The 12,628-nt window shown below is 37.9% G+C and overlaps 1 protein-coding gene across 1 annotated transcript in view; it reads left to right on the forward strand.

Annotated features, from left to right (window-relative positions):
• The window catches only part of LOC111978790 (collagen alpha-1(XXI) chain-like), an 89,212-nt gene that overhangs the window by 64,535 nt on the left and 12,049 nt on the right, over positions 1 to 12,628 (forward strand). The window contains exons 16-19 of the mRNA XM_070448593.1: positions 5,295 to 5,348; positions 10,683 to 10,727; positions 11,383 to 11,436; positions 11,629 to 11,682. Of these exons, the coding sequence (XP_070304694.1) occupies positions 5,295 to 5,348; positions 10,683 to 10,727; positions 11,383 to 11,436; positions 11,629 to 11,682 (207 nt within the window). The remainder of the gene's footprint in view (positions 1 to 5,294; positions 5,349 to 10,682; positions 10,728 to 11,382; positions 11,437 to 11,628; positions 11,683 to 12,628) is intronic.

Genomic DNA, 12,628 nt, shown 5'->3' on the forward strand with positions numbered 1-12,628 from the left:
TAAATGTGTTCTAGCACCATTGTGATCATTTTAAATGGATTAGCACAACATTGGTGATCTATAAATGGACCTGGTTAGAACATTGTGAATTTATCAATGGTTAGACCATTGTGATATTAAATGGTTAGCACCATATGTGGATCTATAAACTGGATTAGCACACATTTGTGATCTATAAATGGGTTACACCATTGTGATCTATTTAAATGGGTTAGCACCATTGATGAGTTTATAATGGTTAGCACAATTGTGATCTATTAAATGGGTTAGCACCATTGTGATTTAAATGGGTTAGCACATTGTTTATAAATGGGTTAGCACCCTATTGTGGATCGTATACAATGGAATTAGCACACATTGTGATCTATAAATGGGTTAGCACCAGCTATGTGACTCTATAAATGGTTAGCAACCATGGATCTAAAATGGTTTAGCACCATTTGATCTTAAACTGGGCTTCATTGTCATATCCATGTGATCCTATAAATGGGTTAGCACCATTGTGATCTATAAATGGGTTAGCTACCATCGTGATCTATGAAATGGTTAGCACACATTGTGCATTCTATATAAATGGGTTAGCACCATTGTCTGATTTATTAATGGGGTAGCCATACATGTGATTTATAATATGCGCGCTCATCACCATTTGTGATTCTATACAGCATGGATTTAGCACACATTGGATCTACTAAAACTTGGCGTTTAGCACCATTTGTGATTTATACAAACTGCGCGTTTAGTCACCATTGTGATTTATAAAAGGGTTAGCCACATTTGTATTTTATAATTGTTAGCACCATTGTGAATTATAAAAATGGTAGACACAGTGTTGATTGGATATCGATACAACTGATACACCTTCGGATGTGTTATAATGGTTAGCCCATCGTGAATTATAATATGGCTTTAGCACCAGTGTGATCTGTAAATGGGTTAGCACCATGTGCAGTTGTAAATGGGTTTAGCACACAGTGTGATCGTGTAAATGTGGTTAGCACCATTGATGATCTATAAATGGGTTAGCACCATTCGTGATCTTAAATGGGTTAGCTACCATTGTTGAATCTATAAATGTGTTAGCACCAATTGTGATTCTATAAATGGCGTTAGCACCAGTGGGACTATGGGTTAGACTATGATCTATAAATGGGTTAGCACATTGTGATCTGTAAATGGAGTTTAGCACCAAATTTGATCTTGTAAATGGCGTAGCACACATTTGTTGATGCTATGGTAATGTTGACATATGGTTAGGCAACCAGTTGTGATCTGTAAAGTTAGCAACATGTGGTTTACTGTTAGCAACCGTCTGTGACTCTATAATGGAGTTAGCACCACATTGTTGCATCATGATAAATGGGTATAGCACCCAATTGTTGCTTCGATTAAAATGGAAGTTAGCCACATATGTGATCTATAGATATTGGGTTAGCCACCATTGGTGATTCGTTTTATAAATGGGTTAGCACATAGTTATACTATAATGGATCAAGATTAGCACCATTTGACTATAATGGGTTAGCACATTGTGATTCTTAAGTAGACCATGTGGAATTTGATTAGACACATTCGTCGATTATAAATGGGTTAGCACCATTGTGTTATAAATGGACGTTAGCCAACCATGTTGATCATAAATGGATTAGCACACATGTGATCTATAAATGGGTTAGCACCACTTGTTGACTTTATGTAAAATGGGTTAGCACCATTGTGATTTATAAAGGGATTTAGCACCTTGACTAAATGGATTAGATTTATCTAAAAATGGGTTAGCACCATTGTTGATTATAAATGGGTTAGCACCATTGTGATTGTATAAATGAGGTTAGCACCATTGTGACTGATAAATGGATGTAGCACACATTGTGATCTATAAATGGTACACCATGTTAGACCATTGTGATCTAATAAGGGTTAGCCACCATTGTGATCTATAAATGGGTTAGCACCATGTGGATTATAATGGGTTAGCAACACCATTGTGATTATAAATGGGTTAGCACCATTGTGATCTATAAAATGGTTAGCACACATTGTGTGATCTATAAATGGGTTAGCACCATGTGATCTATAAATGAGTTAGACAGCGGACATAATGGGTTAGCCATTGTGATCTATAAATGGTTGCACCATTGTGATCTATAAATGGGTTAACACCATTGTGATCTATAAATGGGTTAGCACCATTGTGATCTACTAAATGGGTTAGCACATTGTGATCTAAAATGATTAGCACACATTGTGATCTATAAATGGGTTAGCACCATTGTGATCTATAAATGGTTAGCAGCCATTGTGATCTATAAATGGGTTAGCACAATTGTGACTTATAATAATGGGTTCAGCACCATTGGTGATTTATAAATGGATTTAGCACCATTTGTGATTTATAAATGGGTTAAGACACACATTGTGATCTTAAATGGATTAGCCACATGTGATCTATGTTGCACATTGGATCTATGTCTGTGATCTGTAAAATTGGGTTAGCACCATTGTGATTATTCAATGGGTTAGCACATTGTTTATCGGTAAATGGGTTAGCACAGTTGTGATTTATATTACATTGTGACTTTTATGGTTAGCCACATTGTGATCTAGTAATGGGTTAGCACCCCATTGTGATCTAGAAATGGGTTAGCACCATTGTGGATCTATAATGGTTAGCACACATTGTGATCTCTAAATGGTTTAGCACCATTGTTGATTGGTAAATGGTTGTTGAATGTGTCTAAGGTTAGCCCATTGTGATCTATAAATGGGGTTAGCACCATTGTGATCTGCATAAATTGGGTTACACCATTGATCTATAAATGGATAGCCATGGATCTATTGGTTAGCACCTTGATTATAAATGGGTTAGCACTGGACTATAATGATGACCAGTGATCTATAAATGGCGTTTAGCCACCATTGTATCTATAAATTGGTTAGCACCATTTGATCTATAATGGGTTAGCACACATTTGATCTATAAATGGGGTTAGCACCAGTGTGATATTAAATGGGTTAGCACCATTGTGATTTATTAAATGGGTTAGCACCATTTGATTCTAATAAACTGGTGTTGCACCATTTGATCTAAATGATTAGCACACATTGGTGATCTATAAAATGGGTTAGCACCACCCTTGTGATTTATAAATGGTTAGCACCATTGTGATTATATATAGCCATTGTGATTTTAGGTACACCATTGTGATTATAAATGGGTTACGCACCATTGTGATTTATGACAATGGCGTTAGCCACCATTGTGACTATATATTAGTACACATGGGGTCTTCAATAGTCTACTATAGTGATCTACTATAATGGGTTTGAACCATTGTTGATCTATAAAATGGGTATCGCACCATGTGATTTATAAATGGGTTAGCACCATGTGATTTATAAGTGGGTTAGCACATTGTGATTATAAATGGGATAGCACCATGTTGATTTATAGAAGGGCGTAGCAACTCCTGTGATTTATAAATGGGTTCAGCACCATTGTGATCTATAAAATGGTATTAGCAGCACATTGTGATCTATAAATGGGTAGCAACCAGTCAATGTGATCTATTAAATGTTAGCACCATTGTGATCTATAATGGAGTTAAGCACCATTTGTTGATCTATAAATGGTTTAGCACCAGTGTGATCTATAAATGGGTGTAGCGGACGCATGTGTGATCTATAAAGGGATAGCACCAGGTTGTTCGATCTATTTAAATGGTTAGCACCATTGTTATCTAGTAAATGATTAGACACATTGTTGGATTATAAATGGCGTTAGCACCATTGTGATCTACTAAATGGGTTAGCACCATTTGTGATCTATTAAATGGAAATATCGTAGCACACATTGTGATCTTAGTAAATGGGTTAAGCACCATTGTTGATTTATAAATGCGGTTAGCACCCATGTTGAATTTATCAAAGGCGGTTAGCCACCATTGTGATCTTAAAATGGAAGTTAGCACACCATGTGTATCTATAAATGGTAGCACCATTGATGATTATATAAATGATTAGCACCATTGTACTATAATGTAAAATAGTGATCTTAAATGCGTAGCACCATTGTGATCTATATAATGATTAGCACCACATTGTTGATCTATAAATGGTTGGCACATTGTGATCTATAAATGGTAGCAACCATTGTTGATCTGTATAAATAGGGTGTAGCACCATTTGTCTATGGATACCAATTATTAAATGGTGTTAGGCACCATTGTGATCTTTAAATGGGTATTAGCACACATGTGATCTATAAATGGGTTAGCCACACTATTGTGATTTATAAATGGGTAGCACCATTGGGATTTATAAATGGGTTAGCACCAATTGTGATCTTATAAATGGAGTAGCACCATTGTGATATTATAAATGGGTTAGCACACATTGTGATTTTATAAATGTGCAGTTAGCACCATTGTGATCTTATAAAATGGGTTAGCACCATTGTGATTATAAATGATTAGCACATTGATTCTATAAATGGGTTAGCAACCATGTGATCTATAAATGGTGTTAGCCCATTGTGATCTAATAAATGGATTAAGGCACCATTGTTATTTATAAATGGGTTAGCACCACATTGTGATCTTAAAATGGCGTTAGCACCATTGTGATCTTGTAAATGGGTTAGCACACATTTGATCTATAAATGGTTAGCAACCTTGTGATCATAAATGGGTTAGCACCATTGATGATCTTGTAAAGTGAACCGTTAGCACCATTGTGTCATATTGTAAATGGTTAAGCACTCATTTGATCGTATAAATGGGTTAGCACACATTGTGATCTATAAATGGGTTTAGCACCATTGTTTTCTTCTTGTTCCTTCTCAGCTCAGCCGTCATTGATGTTTCCAGGTTTCTCTGACACATGGTTTTCATTATCTTAACAGCAGTTCATCACCATTTAGGATGTTGTGTCTGCGTTATAAATTCTGGATTTATATTCTTCTTTTTTTCCTCACATATAGCACCTTAACAAAAGTAGTTCTTCATTGTATGTTCCTAATGTCTTTAGATTGGCAAATCTGATTGCCAGTTTATTGCAAATCATGGCTTGACATCATGGATAAATGGAGAGCTAATCCTGTACAAACACACTGATACCTCATCTAACACCTATACTGCTAACGTTATGTATCAAAGATAGTTGAGACAGTATCCAATGACTAAATACATGATTGAGTGCTGCTATCTCTTTTGAGCTGTACCTGTAATGGGTACACTGAAATATTAGGCATGATGTCTGTGTTTATGATATTTTGATATTCTTTTAATCAATAGGGAGAAGTTGGAGCAGCTGGCATACCTGGTCTAGACGGAAGGGAGGGCCATCTTGTAAGTCATGAACACTTATATACTTTCTTTAACCATTGCTTATTTAGACGTTACATTCCAATGCACTCTAAATGGTCTATTTTTTCTGTGCTTGGGTTTCTATAATAGGAAAAATTCCAGAATTGCCCCCCCACCCCCTCAAATAAAACAAGTTCCTTGACTTTAGCAGGAGATATCCAAAACAGTCTTGGTCATCTGGGGCTATTTGAATCAAAGCAGACACCATGGAACATRAGAGTTTTTCTGACAGCTAGTACATTTGGAGTGGTTCCCCTGTAGTCCATCCCATATTAACCCTATTATGGAAATACATAACTTTATGTGATGCTGGGAACACAGCTAATTGGAAAAATGTTATAGTCATAAGGGGACAGACATTTTTTTAATCTGAAAAATTAAGTTTTATGCAAGGGCATCCCCATTAATGTGCAGTTTGCCGATTTGGCCACACAAGCGTGATGGAACTAAAATGTTTGAGAATGAGTCAGTTGCTCCACAGGGCTGTAAGCCATGTGGTTTGCCAGAACATCTAATGAGCGTCTTTATGGACTAAACCGCACAATAGTTGTAGCTGCCTGCAATCCCCTCAAGCTAGTGTCTTTAGGAAGTGATTGTATATTGTATATATATTTTTTCTATTTATTTTCAATGTATTTATTTAGTTATTATTTTCCCAGATGTGTTGATGACAATGGCATTAATGGCATGGGAGGAGGAATGGGTTGAGTGATCCAGTTGGATGCTGTGGAAGATTAGGTGGCTGTGGACATACTGTATTGGGTGACCAAAGGAATTGTAGCCAGGACACCAGGGTTAACAAGTGTCATGGTATTTTCAATAACCAGCGAAGATCATGAGTGTTGTATCTGAAAGATGCCACATTGAGCCATTGGAGGGTTTTTAGATTAGATGGATGAGCACCTCCTATTGGCCCTCCAAAACTACTTACAGGCCCTATCCAAATGGATGCAGTATAGCAAAACCTGCACGTGAGCATTTTGCTGACCAAGCAGGGTACTGTAGCTCATGCGGTTTTAAAGGTCCTTCGGGGCATATTTGGTGTTTGGAATTGAAAGGATGTTGATTTTCCAGCTAGCAATGAGGAAGTGGCCCTCTACCGGGGGCCCGGAACTGATTGAATCGGCCCGGAATTGGGTGTCAGACTCGGCCCGGAATCAAAATGAATCACTGCACAGAATCGGTCCAAGTACATCGGGCCGTTTCCGTCTACCAGATTTCAGCCGACTTTGCCGGCATCTTACCAGAATCMCCCCAGAAGCGGCCAGATGTGAATGTAAATAAATGTATACAAAATGAAAGAAAATGTACCCCCTTTCGTCATATCCAATTGGCAGTTGCAGTCTTGTTCCATCGCTGCAACTCCCGTACGGCCTCGGGAGGCGAAGGTCAAGAGCCGTGMGTCCTCCGAAACACAACCCTGCSAAGCCGTACTGCTTCTTGACACAATGCACGCTTAACCCGGAAGCCAGCCGCACCAACGTGTCGGAGGAAACACTGTACATCTGGCGACCGTGTCAGCGTGCATGCGCCCGGATCGCCACAGCGCAATGGGACAAGGACATCCCGGCCGGCCAAACCCTGGGCCACTGGGCCAATTGTGCGTTGCTCATAGGTCTCCCGGTCGTGGCCGGCTGCGACACAGACGGGAATCGAACCAGCATCTGTAGCAACGCAGTTTGCACTGCGATGCAGTGTCTTAGACCGCTGTGCCACTCGGGAGGCCCCATCCACAAAGTTTTGAATGCTGATTAATTGCCTTGTACAAAGTATCAAAATACTAAAATACTACTTAAACAGAAAAGACTCTTAAAGAATTTAATTGAAATGTTAATTACAKTTTTGGATCACAGAAACAATGAGAAAACATGGAAAAATAAATAATGAAATGTTAATTATATAAAGCAGCCCGTGTAATCATCTGCCAGAGAGTAGCCCCAATCRACCCGAGCCCCAAGTAATACATTTGGGCCAGATAACTCACACCGGAATCAGCCCGAGCTCAATCCYGCATTCTAGCCATGAGTAATACTGCCGAAGGCGGCCCAGACTCGGGCCAAATGACGTCGGGCCCAGTCTGACTCTCAGCCGAGTGCCCYGACTCACAGCCGGAATCGGCCCAGATCCACTGTGCTAGCTGAAGTTCTTTGCAGTCAAATTTCAAATGAGTAGAACACAATGTAACAAAGTAAAGAGAAGGTAACAAAGGCTGTTCTTGGACACTTTCATAGATAGGCAAATAAATATAATTCCATTGGAGGAAAATACTATTTGAAATGCTTTGTGCCAATATGTCTTTATCACCTTCAATGAGCCATAAGTAATTTAAGTGTCACAGTCACAACCTGTTCATAGAATAACACTTATCTCCCCCATACTCCATCAGTGATCCAAGAATACGTGTCACATACCATAGTTGACCATGATGTACTACTTAGCCTATTCCAATAACATCTTTGCTGTTTTACACATACATTAGCTTTTGGCTCATCTGATTCCCTGTCTTATATGACACATCAATGGATTTTTATTGTCTTAACTGATGTGGCTAATTGTCCTGATCTTTAATAAGTGATGTAATTTCTCGTGATTTGATCAATAGCATGGTCTAGGGAACAGCTTTTAATATGTTTGCAGCATCTGAGGATTCTTGAGGAGTTATTTTGCAACATGTTTCCATGTTCTTTTACAATCCCCTCAAGATATAGTCTCTGTCATTTGCCAAACATCTGCCACCGTTTATCATGAAAAATTACTAAAGAGCCATTTCAAGGTAGTTTTGTTGGATATGCGCAACAATTATAAACTGTTTATTAACTCAACTGTACATTCACAAACGTTRGGCACTTTTCCCATTAGTCCATTAACATCAAATATTGCCACGCTCAACTGCCAAACATAGATCTATCCCACTGGGAACAGACGTCAATTCAGCATCTTTTGCACGTTGATTCAACGTAATATCATTGAAATKATGTGGAAACAATGTTGATTCAACCACTGTGTGCCCAGTGGGATGGCTTTTAGAGTACAAGACCAGTAGATCAGATTATGCTGTGAGGTATAACGGAATATGCATAATTTGGCTAACATAATGTTTTGATGGTTGTGTGTTTGATAATGAAAGTCTTAGGGGTCTTAGGGGGATTACCACTGAGGTCGTGAAATGTGTGGATTTTGACCACTTTGGCATGCTAGCTATATGAAAAACATCTGAGGAATAAGAAAGTTGTGGTACAGTGTTGCATGTCGTGATATGGCCAAGTAACATTGTTTATATAGTTAGTCTACCACATGAACATCAAAGGCAAGAAAGGGAAGCATTTTAGGAAGAACAGAGGAGCATACCTCTGAATAGGACGTGGTAAAAAAACAAAAAACATTTTCCAAGGYCCGGTCCAGGCACCTTCACACAGAGAAACATCTAGGAAAGCATGATTTTTTAAAGATGGTAGTTATTTAGATATTGGCAACAAAAAAACAAGGAGCCTACCAGTGTTGAGACTGATGGAGAAATAGATGCTATTGGCAAGGAAGATCAGGRATGAATGACATAACCACTTAAAGGGGAACAGACAACTATGTAGTCCCATGTAGCTCAGTTGGTGGGGCATTGTGCTTGCAACGCCAGGGTTATGGGGTCAATTCCCAAGGGGGACCAGTATGAAAATGTATGTACTCAATACTGTAAGTTGCTCTGGATAAGAGCATCTGCTAAATTACTAAAATGTAAGAGATTTCTGGGAAATTCTAGAGCATCACTCAATGTTTATTAATAAATGTAAATGTAAAATGCTTCTCAATCCCTGCTTGGGATGTGACATTGTTGGTTATTCTTCATTTTCCGCCAAAACACCAACTACGTAAGAACCTGTTACGTCACCCATATTCGTATAGCCTTTGAAGTTATTCTTTGTTGAAGTGTGAAAGAGATGTCTGTTTAAAATCTTTGAAAGGGAGGACATGTTTTCAACAGATAATATGCATGCAGCTATGAACATAAGTAGATCATACTTGAAAAAGGAGACATAGTCGTCTCTGGGACTACTTAAAGATGACGTATCAACTGACCTTGGCCTGTACACAATATTTTGTCTTTGGCYTCATCTTGCACAGGGTTAGACCACAGTGAATTATCAGGGATATTTGGTATCACTAAATGTAGCAGGCCTTGTTTAGTATTTCCATAAACATGGCATATTTGTTCACTACACACATGCTGCTTATTATAAACTCCAGATTTGTGACACTGAGCGGTCAGATAAAATGGGTAAGCTTGCATGGAAATGGAATSCATCCATGCCACTTCATGGAACTTATCCTCAAGTATCTGAAACACCTATTATTGATATCAATTAGTAGTAACTTGTCTAAAGTATTTTTGGGACTGTGTCACTATTAATTTAAAACCATCTACTGTATATACAGTGGCTTTTTTATTAGCTTTGAGGTATGAGACGTTATGTCGTAATGAGACTCTGAAAGTGTCCAAGATACATTTTMCATGTTGAAATGACTGATTATATCCAAGTGAAAACTATTGTGTGCAGAGAACACTTATAGGTGCACATAAACATGTGTATTTTCTCTATACAAACTTTATGATTCCTCTCAACGTAGTGTATTTCTTGGACAACAAAACTATTTGTACTATTAGGTTTATCTTTTTAAGGAGTCAACCAGTTATTCATGTAAAGTCAATCAACATTTTATGAAGAGATAAACAAAGGTTTAACACACACATACTGTATGTTATATAGATTGGTACAATAATCTCTCTGATGCATTATAAATACAATGAGGTTTTAAGGTTTTAAGACGCTATCTTCCTGTCCATTCATTGTGATACCCAATGATACAGTATATAGTACCACTGTTCTCTGCATTAGGGCTGTATTTGCATTTGTTTTAACAACATCCTGTGGAAGCCATTAAACCTGCTGGCTGATAAAGCAAGCGAAGCTCAGGGGAAAGACATTTTATATGTGATTAATCCAGACTCTCAGAAGAAAGAAAACAAAACCATACATCTGTGAACCATGTATGTTAGCTACATTAGAGGGGGAGGAAAYTCTTAACTGTCTCCCTTTCATCTAYATACTGTATTGAATACAAATGCATTGTATACAATTGTAATGTATAGGCTAATACCATGATCATGGTAAGTAAAAAGTGACATTGTGTGCTGTCATATAGAGTAAGGGCGGCAGGTAGCCTAGCGGTTAGAGCCCGTAACCGAAAGGTTGCTGGTTCAAATACCCAAGGTGAAAAATCAGCAAGGCACTTAACCCTAATTTGCTCTGTCTTTGTTTCCAGGGTTTGCCTGGCGTGCCTGGAAACGTGGGCCAGAGTGGAACTAAGGTGAGCTCCTGTTATTATCATAAAGGTCTGCTCTTATATCAGGACATGCCCATACTGTYCATTAAATTGATATTATGGTGTTTTAAATAAAAACATTGATTCAAAGTCACAATCTCCTTTCCAGCAAGTTTTACATTAGCAAACATTTTGTGCTTGCAAGAAAGGCTATTATGTTATTGTACTTTTTTATTGTACATTCCCTTGGTCTATGTCTAAAACTATGAATGAACGTTATGCTGTGTTCAACCACARTTTACATGCACCGTTATAAAGTATAGACTAAAATAAATAAGAAGATAATTAAGTGTTTTTGATGGCTTTTGGAAAATGCACAAATTATTTTTGGATTATTGAAATTTGAAAATACTTCAGCCAAGCCCACAAAGAAGAACTTTATMAAAAGTATTCTAGGGACTCAATAAATTTTTTCACATAAGATCAGACCTTTATAAACTATGGTTTGAGTTTTGATATTGAAATACATAAATAATCTTTAATAAAGCTGTCATGTGACAGATAGAAAGAAAACACATGTAATCAATGAAGAAAGTTGTTCTTATGTATAATTTTTTTTCAGAATTGGCAAACCGTTGCACAAAATTACAATATAAAAAAGTTACTGCATATGTTATTAATTCTATCATTATAATTACAGGGTGAAGCTGGTTGGTCAGGACTGAAAGGWGCCAAAGGTTCAACTGGAACATCTGTAAGTTGGCTGCAGTCAATAGATCCAGTTTCAATTTGTCCAAATGTATTCAGGATCACACTTACAGTAGTATATGTGGCTTAAATATGTATTGACATAGTGCTAAGTTATTTTCACACTTACTCAATGACAACAAATGTGTAGACATTCGGGGAATATTTAAATTTATGTTTTATTGTTTTTCTTCTTTAGGGTGATAATGGCTTTCCTGGTGAACCTGGATCGTCAGGGCAACCTGGACCTAAGGTAAAAGTAATTTCTCTTCTGTTCAAGAAATGTAACATCCTGTGAACAGACCCTTTCAGGGATGATGTCAATTGTATTTTGCCCAATGTCCATGTGAATAATATTTGCAGAAATAGTCAAATGTACTTTCATGGGGTGCTAGGCTGAGAAAATCTCAATAGTAAATAGCAATAGTAAAGACCTGCACACTCAATTGCTCCAACACATACCTTTATTACACTATTACCATTGAAACGTTGTGAACCAATGAAGGTAAAGTATGTGTGGAGCAATTTGAGTGTTTTGACCCTATCTTACTGGTACTGTGTCAGGGAATGTACGCCCCAGGCATGCAGTGTTGCAACACCACCACTAGAGGCAGTGATGACCACACAGAGCAACTGTAAATCTCTGAATGATATTGAGTATTGGTATGAAATCCCAAATACTGCTGAGCAGTGGTATGAAATCCCAAATACTGCTGAGCAGTGTTGTGAAATCCCAAATGCTGCCGGATGCATTAACTCATCTGTCCTTACAAGGCAGGATTTTATAGTTGCACTGTGAATATCAGTCCCTTGTCTATTGGTGTGTGAAGTCAGTTCCTCAGTGTTATTGTTGATGCATATGGTTTTGCTTGGGTTAGGGTTGAAATATTCCAACTAGGATTTCTAGAAAACRAGGGAATTTATTRAAAGTTCCTGGAATTTTGCAACCCTAGCTTGGGTTAGCATTTTCTACATGGATATAACTTCTAGCGAGTATGTTGTTTAGAGCAGTGCCATGGCTATACTAGTGATGCCAAATGAAGTGGTGGTCCAAGCCTACAGTGCTACTATTGCCTTCGTCAGTGGAATTTTGGGATGGAAATCAAAAGCGGTCTGTTTCTCTGGTATCGACCCTCTGTCTCCCTGTCACTTTTTATTAGCTGATCTCGCATTAACGAGAGCCAATGTGTATTGGTTAA

The sequence above is a fragment of the Salvelinus sp. IW2-2015 genome, linkage group LG18, assembly GCF_002910315.2.
Source record: "Salvelinus sp. IW2-2015 linkage group LG18, ASM291031v2, whole genome shotgun sequence".
NCBI classification, from domain to species: Eukaryota; Metazoa; Chordata; class Actinopteri; order Salmoniformes; family Salmonidae; genus Salvelinus; species Salvelinus sp. IW2-2015.